The following is a 17,042-nucleotide window of genomic DNA, read 5'->3' on the forward strand; positions in this document are numbered from 1 at the left end:
CCTGTTTTTCTCCTACAGCAGCACACAGCCCCCCACCTACACCAGTACAGGAAAGAATATAGCCTTACCATCGACGGTGCCACCTGCACAAACACTTGCTAAGAGTCCTTCTTTGGTGGTCAGTCCTGACACTCAAGGTCAGTAGTTATGGACGGAGTTTCTGAGAAGTCAGGCCAGTGACTCACATCTTGCTCTCCTTGACTTAGAACCCGATATCCTATTTCCTGAAGGGTTTCTGTGCATGCCAGTCTGAGGTCAAGGATCTGGCGGCTCCAAAATCCAGGTGCAGCCTCTGTACTGTGTTCATTTAGGGTCAGGACAGATGCACCAGGCACACACCACACCTGTGCGCACACACGCACGCACACGCACCCTCACGTCGCATACCACAAGGCAGCAAGTGTCTAAGTGACGCGTGAGGACAGGTCCCTGGGCAGTGGAAGCGGGGACAGCGCGGATCGGGGCCTGCAGAGCCGCCGCGAGGCCCTGAGAAGGCAGAGGGCACCCAGAGCCCGTGCGCCCCTCTCCACCCCCGTCAGCAGCCACTGCTCTCACAAGCCTGGGCCCAGAAGGCAGAAGCGTATTTCACATAAAACCAGACCAGCCCACAAGGTGGGTCACGGGGATTCGGGGAATGAACTCTGGCCGCCAGTATGAGTGGTGGGTGTGGCTTGGCGGGACAGCCCGTGTGCATCCGAATAGCTCGGAGTCGGGTTGTGAAGGCTCGGCCTGTGCGCAGCCTCTGTTCCTGCTGCCACCGGGCTGTGGCTCATGTCATGTCTCCTCAGGCTGCTCAGCAGCCCTGGCAGGATGTCCACCCGCTTCCCCTTCCCCGGGGAGGCCATGCGGGCAGAGGCCACCCTAGTGCAGGGCCTGGCACGGACTCTTCAGGGTGTCTGTGCAGCGGGTGGGTGAGCGGGAGACGAAGACGGACGTGAATCTCCAGGGGACAGAGACACAGAGATGCAGAGACACACGCACACAGAGACAGAGAGACACAGAGGAAGGTAAGAGCAGGCTCCGGCCTGAGATGCGGACTCGTTTGAGGCCCCAGGCTCCATCTCTCCTGATCCCTGAGTGAAGCCTGACGCAGCTGCTCCTTGGGTGGGAGTGTTCATGACTCAGGCGAGGCTGTGGCAGAGACCCCCCGCCCCGAGGCTCGGAGCTGCTGGGACATCCGCCCGGTATGTCTGTGATCCAGGGACGCACTGAGGCTGATTCACATCTTCTGCTTAAATGTTTAATCAGGAACTGAACGGCTCTTTTTTCTTGTTTCAACCTTTGCTTTTGAAACTATTTCTAAAACACGTCTTCTGTGTGGCCAGGACCCCTGGGTTCACATAGTTAGGTCTCGGCGGCCCAGTGTCCCTGGGGGACCCCAGGTGCTCCGCACAGGGCCGAGGAGCAGGGACCCTTCAGGGACCCTGGCAGAGCGGGCAGAGTTGTGAGGTCTCGCTGTCTTCGGTGTTTGCTGATTTTGTGCTCAACTTAAGCACAAACATCTCGTGACTTTTTTCTTTGTCTTTAAAGCTAAGCATAGAAACAGAAGTTGTGGCCACTGATGGTTTAGGTGCAAGATGCTTGCAGAGCATTGGCAGTTGGACATAACTGACTCCCAGATATTGACTTACGGGCCCGTCTCCACGGCAGTGACGTCGGGGGACGCTGCTCCTGAATCCAGGCGCGTGGCTGGGAGGTCGCCTGGTGGCGTGTGGCCCCAGCCCCCAGCCTGGAAGAGGCCCCTCTGTCCCGGGCGCCCTCCGTGGACCAGTCACCCAGGAAGCCGTCCCCTCTAACCTGCGTGCCCTCCTCTCTATTTCAGTTCTGGCTTCCGGATGACTGCTGGGCCCAAGCCAGCCTCTGTCTGGGTCTCCAGGACCCCAACTGCGGGGAGCACAGGCCCTTCTGCTTCAGCGTCCTCGTCAGCCACGGCAGGAGCCACGTGTTCAGCGTGGAGCTGGGGAGCGAGCTCGCAGCATGGGAGCTGTCCTTCCAGAGGGCCACCTTCCTGGACGTGCAGAGGACGGGGGTGAGCGACTCGCTGTCGTCTCTGATTAAACCTGCTTGGGCACCCGAGACGTAAATTAGAGCAGCTGTAGCAAGCATTCCAGAAAATAGGAGTCGTCAGGAGTCGGGCGTTTCTCGTCAGGGTCCCTACATCCACTGTGCCCAGTAGATGAAATGGGTGAATTTAGGGGAAAGTGAGGCATAGCTTTCATCTCGTTTACATCAGTCTTTCTATTCAATGTGAGGAAAGGGCCTCCAGTGCCGTGTAGAGGAAGCGCCCTCAGCCAACGGCGCAGTCAGGTCCCTGGTGTTTGCTCACCAACCGTGTTTACTGTGAACTCACCTGGACCTTTGTCGTAGTTTAAGGCACTTAAAGGCCCTTCCTCTCAAACTTAATGATCCAACAGGAACATAAAACAGCTCATGTGTCTGGGTCGCTTCTCCCTTTTCAGGACAGCAAATAAATCTCTCCCAGATTGGGGTGTGTGTGGACTAAATGGCTGAGGTAGAGTGTGTGTCATAATCCGCATTGTTGTAAGTAGCAGCTGCCTTTCACGGCTTTCATGGCTAGAAGTGAGAAAACAGGTGCAGCATCATGGGGTAGGTTTAACTCCACACGGAAGTTCTGGGTTCCTTCTCCTTCCTGGCCTGGCGTCAGTCGCTCTGGGTGAGGACCTGGGAGCAACTCCTTCATTTATCAGCACTGCTTTGAATGTGAAATGATTGTGTCATCATTTATCTCTCGTTCAGGATGTAAAAATGTACCGAGTCCCCTGAAGCTCAGTGCTAGGAGGGAGCAGGGAGCATCCCCACAACTGTGTGATGTTCTCTGAAATCTGTGGTCCACACGGTGGGTCCCGCACAGACGTTCACGGAAACCAAGCCTGGTTCCTTCTGGGGCCCCGAGATACCCTTGCTCACTTGTAGTCGTCTCTGCTGATGTGAACATTTCCCAGGGAATCTGTTATTCATTTATTGCTCATGAACTGACAGCTCTTTCAGTTGGAAACACTGTGGATGTAAGAAAGTGCAACTGCGTGCTTTTGAAGTCAAAACTACGGCCAGTATGTTGAGGAAGCCAGGCTTCAAGGTGGGCTAAGTGGCATCTGTGCAGTAGGCTTTAAAATTCTAATCCTCCCAAATTCTACCAAACAAGAGACTCCAGCTTTTGTATCTGCAGAATCTCGTCCCGCATAACTCACTGTGGCTCTCCCTGGCTTTACAACACAGCCCTCTCTGGAGCATCTTTCCAGCCCGGGTGTCTTTAGTCGCTGCTCCTGGAGTGTTTTCCCCCTTCACAGCCAACCCCATCAGCAGAGCACCCCTGCATTTCCTGGTGTTGCCTCTACTTTTGTTCATTAAAGTGAGTCGAGCCCCCTTTGCTCATCCCTTTACCACAAAGAACTTGCACCTCCACTTTCCAAGTTATGTTTAAAATATAATCAAGATGCTCAAAATGCAGACGTTAAGGCAGACTTGGCCGTAATAGGTCTGTGGCTGAGCTGAAAGGAGCACCGGGGCTGGGTTTTCAGATTCTCTGATCCCGGGGAAGCTGCTGCCCAGAAGGCAGCCCGTCCTCCAGGCCTTGCAGATGCCCCCGAGCCCCACCGCAACCAGGAGGATGGCAGACGGTCTGTGCCCTCCCCCGTGCTGATGCCCTGAATCCAGGTCTTCCCGAGCATTCGAGATCAGGCTGTGGGTCAGGGCTCTACCACCCTGTTCTCCTGCCTGCCTGAGCCCCCCGGACCTCCACTCTGGCATGGGGGTGCCGCCCGGCTGTCCTTTGGCCGGAAGCACCAGCGCACAGCAGGGAGACCGTCCCAGTCTCCTGTGTGTCTCCTCTCCACCCCCAGATCCTAACCTAACTTGTCAGTGGCAGAGAGCATGCGTCCTCGTGTTCCTGCAGCCCCGTGTCGATGCAGCCGGGGACAACACCGCAGGCAGGTCCAGGCCTGCCGCTCGGGCCCACGAAACTGCCTGGGCCCTGGACAGACTGTGGGCCACGATCCTCGGGGCACACTGACCACCCTGTGTTGCGCCCCTGACCCTCGCACACTGCAGCACCCACGCAGCTCCTTCTGCATCTGCGGCCCATCCTCCGCCCACACCCTATTTTTCCATGCTTTCCTTTCGGATGTAGTGTGACCCCCAGGCCTCAAGGACACTGGTCACCCTTGGCTTCCACCCGTGCAGGACAGATAGCCGCTGAGCAACGTTTAAGGATTCGAGTGGGCTGCAGCATCCATACCGTTTGGGGATTAAACAGTTAAAGAGCCCATGTTCCTTCTCCAGCTGTTTGAATACAGACAGAGCCACTGATGAGAAAACATATCTAGACTACTGGAGCTGTGCTCTCCTTGGAAATTTTGTTTGAAAACTCTAAATTGAGTAATCTCCATGGTAAATATTTGAAAGTCTCCAGAGTGAATCGCCGACATCTGTGTAATTGTGAGAGGTGCTATTTAGTGCTGTTCTTGGTCCAAATCAGCTCTTCTGAATATTTCCCAGGAAGATGCTGGAGTATGGATTAGGTTACAGCTCAGCAACTCATTTCTCTAAAAACCATCACAGCTTAATTTAATTAAATGGGAACTCAGAGCGCTGCTCGTAACTTTTCTATTTCTGCTCCTGAATTTATTTTGGGGTCAATCTAGTCCTCCAATTAACATTCCCGTCATGGAAGAGCACAGCCAAATTAGCTTTTATTAATTGTTCGCGTTTTAAACCTTCCTCTTTCCAGGCTGTAACCATTCTGGTTCTGATGGATGAGGACAGGAAGGGAACGCCGACGTGACCTGAAAATGTGGCTGAGAATCACGAGTCCAAGCATTTATCTGGAATCCAAGCTCAATAATGGGGGGATCCTGTCCTAGTTTTTCACTTTAAACCCAGAGTCTCCAACATATGATATCACAGATCAGCTGCCTCCCAAAAACTTATAAAACATTCTAAAAATAGGGTACGTTCCTTGACATCTACTTCCTTCTGGCGTAAGACTCCAAACCACTTTCTTTTAAAGGTTATGTTTGTATCCCTAAAAAAAGAACTCCATGTAATCTTGAGTAAGACAAGACTAACTTGGGTTTATCTTTTAAGATTTCACTTAGAGGTAAGTTTTCAGAAAACAAGTAGAACATTAAAGGCACTGTCAACAAAATCACCAATTCCAAATACTGCATCCATACATTGTCTTATAAAATAAACATTTGTTTTTGATGGAAACATTCAGCTTTATTTGTAAGTCACACAACTCAACACTTACTAAACATTCGCTGTGAGATGTTCATATATATATATATATATATATATATATATATATATATATATATATACACACACACACACACACACACACACACACACACACAAACATATGCACTAACACTGGGATAGACCCGGTCCTGTGGCTCCACACCTACGCCTGTGTCTCTGAGTCCCTCCCCTCCCAGAACTGCTCTGTCACTGTTATGTTTTGATTCCCTTCTCTTTTTTGTGTGTGTTTCTGAAGATACTGGGTTTTGGTTACCATGAAGTTTATGTATATATCAACATATATATATATATATATATGTGTGTGTGTCTGTGTGTGTGTATGAGTGTGTGACAGTGAGTGCATGTGTGTTGCAGTGTGTTATGTGTGGTGTGAGAGACTGTTGTGTGTTTGTGTCTGTGTCTGCGTGCATGTGTTGTGTAGTGTGCTGTGTCTGTGAGTGCGTGAGTGTATGTGTGCTGTGTGTGTTATTTTAAATTGATGATCTCTTAAGTTGAATGCATTCTATCAACCCTGCATTTTTACTCCATCCTGCTATGTTTAAGGTTTTTGACATCATATTTTACATTCTTTTGTTTTGTGTATCCCTTAAGTACTTACTGTTGATATAAATGATTTTACTACCTTTTAAAAATCTTCCTACTAGCTTTATAATAGTTGATCTACTATCTTTACTGTGTGTTTGCCTTTACCAGGGAGATTTTTCCTTTCATAATTTTCATGTTTCTGTTTGTGGTCTTTTCTTCTCCACTTAGTGAAATCCCTTTAACATGTCTTGTTAAGTGGTTTAGTGGTGCTGAACCCTTTTAGTTTTTGCTTGTCTGTAAAGCTTTTGATTTCTCCATCAAAGCTGAACGAGTGCCTTGCTGGATGGAACGTTCTTGGTTGTAGGTGTTTCCCTTTCATCACTTTAAATGTATCATGTCACTACCTTCTGGCCTGCAGAGTTTCTGCTCAGAAATCAGCTGATAGTCTTCTGGGGATTCTCTTCTATGTTACTTGTTGCTTTTCTCTCGCTGCTTTTAATATTCCCTAACTTTAATTTTTGCCATTTTAATTACAGTGTGTTTGGTGGTGGTCCTCTTTGGGTTGATCCTGTTTGAGACCCTGTGCTTCCTGGACTTGGGATGTCTGTTTCCCTTCCCAGGTTAGGGAAGTTTTCAGCTATTATTTCTCTAGTTATGTTCTGAGCCCTTTTTCCTCTCTCTCTCTTCTCCTCCTGAGATCCTTATCATGTGAATGTTAATATGCGTGATGTTGTCCCAGAGGTCTCTTAAACTGTCCTCATTTTTTAAAGTTCTTTTTTCTGTTCAGCTTGGGTGATTTCCACTATTCTGTCTTGCAGTTCACTGATCTGTTCCTCTGTATCATTTAGTCTACTGCTGATTCCTTCTAGTGTATTTTTTATTTGTTCTAGTATTCTGCAGCTCTGTCTGGTTCTTCTGTATATATTTTCTAACTCTTTGTTAAACTCCTCACTGTGTTCGTTCTTTCAGCATCTTTATGATCATTACCTTGAACTCTTTATCAGGTGGATTGCTTATATCCACTTTGCTTAGATCTTCTTCTCGGGTTCATCTTATTCCTTCACTTGGAACATCTTCCTTTGTTGCCTCACTGTGCCCACTTCTCTCTGTTTACTTGTGTGTATTAGGCAGGTCAGTTCCTTTCCCCAGTCTTGGAGACATGGCCTTATGTAGGAGACATCCTGAGGGTTCTAGCAGCACACTCCCCTCTGACCACCAGAGCTGTATGCTCTAGTGATGCCTCCGTGTGTGGGCTGTTTGGCTGACTGCCGTGGGCACAGTCACAGGCTGGGCTGGTCCCTGGCCCGGTTGGCTGCCATGCCCTGCCTTGTGCAGAGGTTGCTGGAGGCTGATGGTGGGTCTGTGTCCCGATGCAACTAGGTGTAGAGCCTGGGGGTGCCCAGTGCTGGTCCAGGCCTGCTTGTGGTGCCAGGTCCCTTGTCGGGACCCAGTGCTGGTGCTGGCTTTCTGGTGGGTGGGCCTGGGTCCCCACAGGATTGGCTGCTCAGCCTGGAGGGTCCCAGGACTGGTGCCGACTGGCTGGTGGGTGGAGCTGGGTCCTGGCACCAATAGACTACAGGGAAGACTCCACAATGGCACTCACCAGCGCCAGTGTTCTTGTGGTCGAACGCGCTCCCAAAAAGGCTGCGGCCACCTTCCCTGTCCCCAGGTGAGCTTCAGCCTCCCTGGAGACTCGCCAAGATCAGCAGGTGGGTCTGGCCCAGGCTCCTTTCAGATTAATGGCCCAGGCATCAGAGGGACAGACACCACACACAGCAGATCAATGTGTCCTGGGCCAGCATGGCACCTGCGCACCGAGGATTCTGCTCCCCGCTTGCCCGGATAACATCAGCTTCCAGCATAATTTCCCCAAAGGATGCAGAGACTTATATGGGGAGAGAGACTCTTTTAAAAGGAAATGTCCTCTTCAATAAGTTACCCATCGGGCTTCCCTGGTGGCACAGTGGTTGAGAGTCCGCCTGCTGATGCAGGGGACACGGGTTCGTGCCACGGTCCGGGAAGATCCCACATGCCGCAGAGTGGCCGGGCCCATGGGACACGGCTGCTGAGCCTGTGCATCTGGCGCCTGTGCTCCGCAGCGGGAGAGGCCGCGACAGTGAGAGGCCCGCGCAAAAAAAAAAAAAAAAAAAAAAAAAAAATTGCCCATCTTCCTGCCTCAAGTATTCCTTAGTTTTAACTTTCCCCAAAGGCATTATATAAGGACATGGAAAACGCACCCCCGAAGTGCCATGACAGGAGGAAGCGCCTCCTGAAGTAGAACTTGCAGAAGGCGTGGCCCCTGCGGGGGTGGAGAGTTCACCTGCAGCTTCTCCCTAGCGAGCGTGGCGGTGTCTGACATCACCCACCACCGCGTTAGGGTCCACTCACCTAGCTTAGAATTTGACAGACTAGCACCCACAGGAGCCTTCGCTCACGCGTCTGGTGCTCACACTTACCAAGCACTGCTATGAGCTACGCAGGTACTGATCACCTGATCTTCACAAAACCCGAGCATGCTGGGGCCACCGTCACCCCTTTGTTTAGGGGACGAAGTGCAAGTAGCCCACCCGCACAGACCACCTGCCTGTCTTCCGGGGTGGCCCCTGGTTCCTGAACCCCCTGCGCTGTTCAGCCACCCACTGACCTGCCCGAAGCGCCCTCCCTGGATGCCCTGCCGGCGTGGGAGCCCCGCTCGGAGGGAACGCGCAGCAGGACGCACACCTGCCCAGCCCGGGGTCTGCAGACAGATCACGTTTCTCAGAAAAGCACGGTCTTCGGAGAGTGTCACTGGTTACAAAGCCTCACGTCAGAAGAGGGCTGAGCTCACAGGGGCGGGAGTGAAGGGGACATGCCCCCAGCCTTCCCGCTCCGAGCCCAAGTGCAGGACACACAAGGCGATGGACACTCGCCCCAGAAGCGGGTCAGAACACGGCCCTCCCAGGGCTCCGAGACGCAGTCCTCACGTGACACCAGCACCGGGTCCCTGCCCAACGCGGAGCCTCAAGCGGCAGCTCCGGGGAAATCAAAGCCGCCTCGAGCTTCTCCCTCCGCGCCTCCCCCGAGGGGGTGGCTCGTTCTGATCCACCTTCATGAACAGAAACCTGGGCCCCGCTGAAGGTCATGACTACTCCTGCCCGCTTCCCGCTACGTGTGCCCGTGGGAGAGGAGCCGGGCTGCGGGAGCATCAGTCCTTGCGTCCTGGACGGCGTGCAGCGCTGGAGTCACGTGAGCGTGCAGAGCAGACGTCACGTGAGCGTACAGAGCTGATGTCACGTGAGCGTGCAGAGCAGACGTCACGTGAGCTGCAGAGCTGAAGTCACGTGAGCGTGCAGAGCAGACGTCACGTGAGCATGCAGAGCAGACGTCACGTGAGACTACAGAGCTGATGTCACGTGAGCGTGCAGAGCTGAAGTCACGTGAGCGTGCAGAGCAGATGTCACGTGAGCTGCAGAGCTGATGTCACGTGAGCGTACAGAACTGAAGTCACGTGAGCTGCAGAGCTGACGTCACGTGAGCATTCGTCTTCACGGGGACGCGCACGGCTCGGCGTTGCTGCATGACCCCCGTCACTTGCTCTGCCGCTGCCGTCCTGCGAGTACCCCGGTCAGGTTGGGTCGGGGCTTCCCTCCGCCACTGTGACCTTATGCTCACGTGACCCCATGCGCCGGGCTGGACGCGGTCCCCAGCTCTGCCAGTGCTGTTGGGGGGCCGAGTCAGGAACGCCCCCGGGCTGTCCGTGGGGACCACGTGGCCGATGCCCATCGCTGCCCAGCAGGAGAGGGAGCCCTGCGTCTCCAGAGGCTAAGCGGGGAACCCGGCTACAGGGCGGCCCCCTCCCCTGAGGAAGATGCGTCAAAGAAAGTCGGGTGGAACAGAGGGTTTAGAACAGATTAAGGGTCTCGAAATTCAGAAACAGCCAGGTGTCGATCGACAGCCACTGCTCCTGCCAAGAACCTGGAAGATCTGGAATGAACGGAGACGACCACAGAAGCCAACGTGGAGACCATAGGAGGTTAGAAGGATCCACAGGTGCTTTCCAGCAGCCCTGATAACCGCGCTTCCAAAACAAGAGCCAACACGTTGAAACAGATGGAGACTGGGAAGTCTCAGCAAAGAGATCAAGGCAGTGAGTTACAGAGCAGACACAGGGAAGCTTCAGGGCGAAAAGCAAGATCACTGGAGGCAAGGCTCAGGAAGTAAAGGGAGGGACGGGCGATGAAGCCCCCGTGTCATCGGAGTCCCCACAGAGGAGACCAAGGGCAGGGCTGAAAAGACACAGTGACTGACACTCCCCAGCGCCAGCAAGTCACAAGCCTGTGGGTTCAGGGGACGGGGCACTGCCGCGTCTTCCTGTCCAGACCGATGGTGAGGTTCCCCGCTGAGTGGAGTGTTTTACCTGCAGGTTAACCTCAGGGTTGTAACCACTGTGCTCCCGGGACCTCAGGGTTCCCCTTCCTGCGGTCACACCTGATGTTAAGAGCGGTGCCCAGACAGTAGAGCACAGGCCTCTGTGTTTCTGTGCTTTTGCCCGATGTGGCTGGAAGTGTGGATGTGCGCCCGCGGCCTGTGTGCACGTGCATGTGCATGTGTGTGCACATGTGTGTATGTGCCTGCGTGTGCCCACGTCCTCACAGCGCTGGTCCCTGGAAACCAGGCTGCCCGTGGAGTTTGGTTTGGGCCCATAGAAGTTCACGTGACAGCTGAGGCCGCCCTACCTGAACCAGCCCCAGAGGGTGGGATGCTGGCCCCTCACAGCAATCTGCCACCTGTGAGGCGTCCTCGGTCCTTGGTTTGGGTTTTGGTGATGTCGCTGCTGCCATTTTTTCTGTCCTTTGTTCTCGTTTTACAACAAACTCCTCTCGGACGGTTTCCCAAGAACAGCCGCGTCTAGGTTCTCCTGGACACACTTCCAGCCTGGCCTGTCCCGAGGCAATTTGTAGGAGCAAAACAATACCCCCCATTTGTGTAACAGGGATGGTCCTTCTGGAATGAGTCACAACAGGGATTTACTGATCTGGGATGTGTTTCAAAGAGGCTTCAGCAAATGGAACTCTGTGTCCTCTGCTGGTTTATTTCTAGTTAGAGTGATGCCCGTGCAGATGGTCCAACTTCTACCATTCGCTGACAGACCAAAAGCTAGGGACACTGCCCGTGTGAGCTGTGCCCCAGGTTTCGTGTGACCGCGGGCCTTCAGGTTCCCTCCAGGTGGTTTACACGTTAACACTTTAAAAAAAATAGGTTTTGACTGGGGGAAGTGTTGTAACTACCTGGTTAATGTTAAACCTCATTATAAAAGGATGTTTTCTCACAATTAATACTTTTTTCTAGTCCAAAACGTACACGTGCAGTTGGCAAGGAGACACTCTGTGCTTCACGGTGGATTTCGCTCTGGGATTCACCTGCTTTGACAGCAAAACCAAGGTAAGGGCCAAGCATCTGGGGGTAGGCGCCCATCAGCGGTGCGTTTTGTTCCATTTCAGGGCCGTTGACACCTGTGTGCGTCTCAGCCGTCACCAGCCCCGACAGGCTCGTGTCCTGTGCAAGTTATCCTGCGTGGTGGACCTTCTCTCAAAGCTCAGGGTCCCAGGATCTCACAAGCCCCAGAGCCGGGCAAGGGCTGACACCACACCACGTGGTGCCCGTGGGCAGGTGCCCAGGGGTCTGGAGTGCGGAGGGGGAGGTCGGCAGGGCTGTCCCGCTCAGGGGGAGGACCTCCGCACCGACTGAGCCCTTTGGGGAGACCCCTCACCCCTGCTGGACCTAACACCTGGGTTGTTAGGTTGGGGGGTCGATGCCCCACACCTGGTGGAGCTGACCAGGTGCTGATTCCACACCTGTGAGCCGTGACGGGATTTCAGTTTCACTGGACATTAAACAACCAGCGTGAGGGATGGGAAAGGAGACCCATTCCCATCGCATCTCGAAGGGGCCTGGGTGTCCACCCAACTACACAAGCGCTGAGAATTTTGTTGCAAACATAAAGCCAGTATTTTGTCCTTTGATATTTTTTAAAGTCCACTGTCTGCTAATTAGGAACAGAGGTGAGGGGAGAGCACCGGTGGGATGGGAAGAGGAGTGAGACCTGCCAGGGACACAGAAATGTCACGGCTTGGAAGGGAGTTGCTACCAGCATCTAGTGGGGAGGGGCGAGCGATGAGGTCAAACATCCGCAGTGCATGAGGCGGCCCCGCAGAGCGAGCAGGGAACCCCGTTCTGGGTAGGAGTCCACACCCTTCACAGGATTCTGGACCGGAAACCCACTGTGCTCTTGTCACTTTCCTTCCTCCCAGGAAGATGGTTATGACGTTTCCCCAATAGGGGTCCACAGACCGTTTATAATGACGAGAGGTCTGCTTGCATAAAACTGGAGTTGAGAAGGCTCTCCTGTCTGCCATCCGGCATCAAGGTCACAGAGGGGACCAAGGCTCCCGACCCCGTGCGGGCATCCTCCCACGTACCTGGTCCACCCACGGCTCCCACCAGCTCGGGCTCCATGACTCGCCATTCATGCTGTTTGGCCTTTAGCCAGACATGCACGACCTCCTTCCATGGGTCCTCGGAGACAGGGAAGTGACAAAGCACCTCCCCCAGAGAAGGGAGAAGCCCTGAACACAGCTGTTAACCAGCAACCCTGATTTATAACGTCTGTTTCTTGCTTTGTGGTTCAAGGAATGCTGTGTGTCAGGACATCTAAACCGAGACTTTCCAGAGTTCACCTTCAGAGTGCGTTTCTGAAGCCGGTGCCCATTCCCTGGCTGCTCCGGGCTCTGTGCAGGCCCACCTGCTCAGTCCAGGAGCAAAGCCTCCACTCCTTATCAGGTTTTCCGTGGGCAGGTTGTTCCCAGCCGGCAGGTCTGGTTCTTTGGTCACGGTTGGCATAATACCCAGCGCCCGGTGAGCTGTCCGGGGTCACCGTGTCTCCCGCGGGGTCCCCGCTGTGTGGTCTCACTCTGTAGGGGCCGTACCGCACCCACCCCCCGGGGCCAGGCCAGGCCGGGGAGGGGGTGTGAGTGACTGTGAGAGGTTGGAAGCGAGTGCCTGGCACTCTCCCTTCAGGGTACCCCGAGGCCCAGATGCTGATGTTCCCAAGGCGCCAGGAGAAGACCCTGCTGGCACGGCGCCGAGGAGGGGAAGCCGCTTCCCTAAAGGCCCCATGTCCCACAGGCCTGCAGCCTGTGCAGCCGGGTTAGGTCTGGCTGGGTCGGAGTGGCTCCCCCGGAGCCGCAGGGGGGGGCGGTCTGGGGAGCCCATGGGTGGCCTGTGACGCCCACACCCTCTCTCCTACCTGCCCACTGAGCATCCCTGCCTCCCTGGCTGCCCCGGGTCTTTCTGTCTTTAGGGGCTTGCCCTGTGCGTGTCCCGCTGTTTCCCGGCAGCGGGCAGAAAGGTCCAGGCCCGGGGCCCTTGGGAGACTCTTCCCAGCCCTGAATCCCGCACGTTTCCCCTCTTCGCCCTCACGCTAATCGAATAAGACTTGAAACAGGCGCACTATGTTCTTACCGCCGCGCACAGCCGGGCCACCGTGTTAAATGTCCTGGTAACCGAACCGCGCAACTCGACGAAGCTCTCCTAGTTGAAATAGTATTTATCGGTGGCCCTGCCCACCTCGCGCTGCCCCGCGGCCCCCCTGGTGGAGAGCGAGCGGCTTCTCCAGCCGCTAGGCTTGCGGGAGGCGTGGGCAGCTGCGGGTTCCCGGCGGGCGCATCAGGGCTGAGCCACGCCTGGAGCTCGCCGGCCGCAGGTTTCAGGCACCGCAGGCTCTGCATTCCTGCCGCCCTCAGCGGAGCCCTCACCCACTCACGTCCGGTCCACTCTTGTTCAGTCAAGTTTTTATAAAGTTCCAATTAAGCCTTCTTTTCGCTCATCTGACCCTCTGGTTCAGACGCCAGAACCCTCTCCTGACCCGTTTCCCTTTCAAGGTGAACTCTTGACTCCACATTTTTCTTGTGATTACTTCTTTATTTCAAGAAATTCTGGCCAGGGCTTCCCTGGTGGTGCAGTGGTTGAGAGTCCGCCTGCCGATGCAGGGGACACGGGTTCGTGCCCCGGTCTGGGAAGATCCCACATGCTGCAGAGCGGCTGGGCCCGTGAGCCATGGCCGGTGAGCCTGCGTGTCCGGAGGCTGTGCTCCGCAATGGGAGAGGCCTGCGTACCGGGGGGAGGAAGAAGTTCTGGCCTAATACTTATACGTTTATTTACACAATAAACAGTAGACAGTAATGGAAAATGAAACCAAAAAATGACAGAGAAAAAAAGAAAGTTATTCCGGAGGCTTGTTTCATGGATTCCTTTTGAAATTTTATTTTCAGAACTTACAATATTTGAATTAATTTTGAAAAGCAAAGCTTTCTCAACCTAACAGTGAAGAGTATACCAGTGGGTTGTAAATATATAAAATATTTATAATTTTACTTCACTTGATGTATTTTCAGTCTTAATGTAGGATGACATTTGCGAGTCCAGTACTAATAGGATTTCAATATTTCTAGATTGATATGAAATAATTATGAAAATAATTACTGAATATGAAATAATTATGAATATTATGAAAATGAGGTTTTCTCCATATGCCCTTTATGTAAGTCATTATGGAAAAACTTGGGGGCCCCAAAATATTTAGATTGGGATTTATCACGCTTATTTTCACAAGATAATTAGCACTCCTATACCACATTACACTGTTAGATCAGACCATTTGTGTGTGATGTGTGGGTAAAACTAAATACACAACGTGGCAGTGCTACTTACTAGCCAAATGCTTTAAAAAAGCCCCTAGAATTCGATAACAGCCCAAATTTTGATGCTGGGCATCTGCATGGCACCCACCTCAGAAGCGCACATGAGGTCACATTTCTTAACTTCCCACCCCTGTGCCTGACAGAGAAGAGCTGAGCAGTTATTTCCAAGCATGAATTCATTCACCGTCAATTCTCCTTTTCAACACTGATAAAGATGAGTTAAGCTGAGAAGGTCTGAAATCACAGGGGAGAAGAAATACGTTTGACCTGGAAATTTTTTCTGCAGTTACAAAGTAAGTAAGAAGATCATTATCTAATATTTTTAAATTTCCAAACTATTTTTAAAATATTAACCCAGAATAAACTAGAACCCCATTCTTGGTGCCCCCCGCACTTCCATGATAGATCTCTGCCCATTTCCAACTGACCTATTTCTTATTGATCCCTCTGGTTTAGGGCTAACCAGTGCCCCATCTCTGCTGTAATTAAGCAGAAGTGGGAGAGGATGTAACAAGACTTAGAAAACAGCGTGTGGACATCAGAGCACACGTGGACGGGGCCACGGACCAGCCCCTCCTCCAGGCTGCATGTCCTCCATGGGCCGCAGACTCTGGTGCTGCCCGTGTGCACAGCATCAAATGTTTGGGACCTGGAAACAAAGGGAACTTCTTTCCATGTTTACTTATTACTTGGGGCATTCGCCTTGTCTCTAAATGTCAACGTGCGTCCACATTTTCTTTTTACCTTCTGATGGTCCCCATGCATAGCGGAAAACTGACATCTCTGTATCAGGGTGATGGGGGGTGGTCCTCGTGCTGGGCCTCATCCCCTACGTCACACGTTTGTTAGGCTGAATCTTGATGATGCTGCAGGGCTGAGCTGAGACCGAGGTGGAGGAACAGAAAGAATAGTTTTGGGGAAAAAACAGGGAATTGACTTTCTCATAGGAGGGGAGATGAAGAGTTGGCTTTGGCCTGACTGGAGGAGTGAAGAAGGATTCCACAGGACCGCGCAGGAAAATGCCAACCCGTGAATCTGCTCTAGTGCCTCATCCTTTTCTCGTAAAGTCTCTGGAACTGCTAGTTGGGTTATTTGTTGAATGTTTTAATAATTATCAATTTATTATCAAGTTATGTCAATTATCCATTATCAGTGTGTAATAATAATTAAAATAATTCAAATTTGCTACAAAGGAAGGTTATCATCATTAACCTCCTGCAGTCATAAAAATAAAACATAAACGTTAGCATGTTTCCTGTAACACTGGCTTAACTGTAAAACTGTTCTTTAATTACTGAAATGCTGGAAAGACATTTTCTGTCTTCCAAGATTGAGTCCTAGAGATCAGGGTTCCCTCCAGCCTTCAGACGGCTGGCGGGGAGACCCAGGGCCCCTACAAACACATCCCGAGGCTGCTGAACCAGCCAGGACATTGCTGGGCTTAGCGGTCAGTCAAGGCGGCATCTCTGAGCTGTGAGTGGACAGCGTGTCAGGTTCTGGCCTGGAAAGTCCAGTCGTGCAGAAAAGCTCAGAGTCCTCAAGTTAGACTGTTACCTGGAACCACTTGTAGATAAAAAGTGCAGAAATGTCATCCATAATGGCAATGGAAAATTCTTTTTTAAAATAAAAATTACCGTTTATAGGTACTTAGAAGTTGAGAAAGAGTTCTGAGAGGCACCGTTAGTGACTTGAAGGTTCCTGACTGTGGGAAGGCGAGGGGCCGCCCCCGAGGCTGTCCTCCCGCTCCCACATTTAGGACACCTTACCTCACCCCAAATGGGCCACCATGTGACATGAGTGCATGACTTTAAGCAAAGGAGCTGTGTGTGTACGTCTCACAAAGTGCATTTCCCTCATATCACCTTGCAGGACAGGTTCAGTCTAAAAATAACGTACCAAACAGATAACGATGATGCAGCTAAAGGACTTCATTGTAAGGACCACTGTGGATTCTTTAAACGATAAGCAGGGCTTTCACATAGGGATTTCTGCACTTTTTTGTCTATACTATTTTTTTCCCAATATATCCTGCCCGTAGTTTCCTTTATTATTAATAAATCACATTAGTATGGTACATTTGTAACTATTAATGAACCAATATTGATAAATTATCATGAATGAAAGTCCATACTTTATTCAGATTCCCTTAGTTTCTACCTCATGCTCCTCTTCTCTTCCAGCATCCCATCCAGGATACCACATAACATTTAGTTGCCATGTCTCTGGGTCCTCTTTTATTTATTTATTTATTTTTTGCGGTACACGGACCTCTCACTGTTGTGGCCTCTCCCGTTGCGGAGCACAGGCTCCGGACGCACAGGCTCAGCGGCCATGGCTCACGGGCCTAGCCGCTCCGTGGCATGTGGAATCTTCCCGGACCAGGGCACAAACCCGTGTCCCCTGCATCAGCAGGCAGACTCTCAACCACTGCGCCACCAGGGAAGCCCTCTGGGTCCTCTTGACTGTGACAGTTTCTCACACTTCCTTGTATCTGATGAT

General features: G+C 52.2%; 1 protein-coding gene across 1 annotated transcript in view; it reads left to right on the top strand.

Moving 5' to 3' along the window:
* SNTG2 (syntrophin gamma 2) overlaps nt 1-17,042 on the top strand; it is a 129,848-nt gene that overhangs the window by 103,966 nt on the left and 8,840 nt on the right. The window contains exons 16-17 of the mRNA XM_060117912.1: nt 1,823-2,029; nt 11,134-11,226. Coding sequence (XP_059973895.1) covers nt 1,823-2,029; nt 11,134-11,226 — 300 coding nt within the window. The remainder of the gene's footprint in view (nt 1-1,822; nt 2,030-11,133; nt 11,227-17,042) is intronic.

This window comes from Mesoplodon densirostris, chromosome 14 (assembly GCF_025265405.1).
Source record: "Mesoplodon densirostris isolate mMesDen1 chromosome 14, mMesDen1 primary haplotype, whole genome shotgun sequence".
NCBI lineage: Eukaryota > Metazoa > Chordata > Mammalia > Artiodactyla > Ziphiidae > Mesoplodon > Mesoplodon densirostris.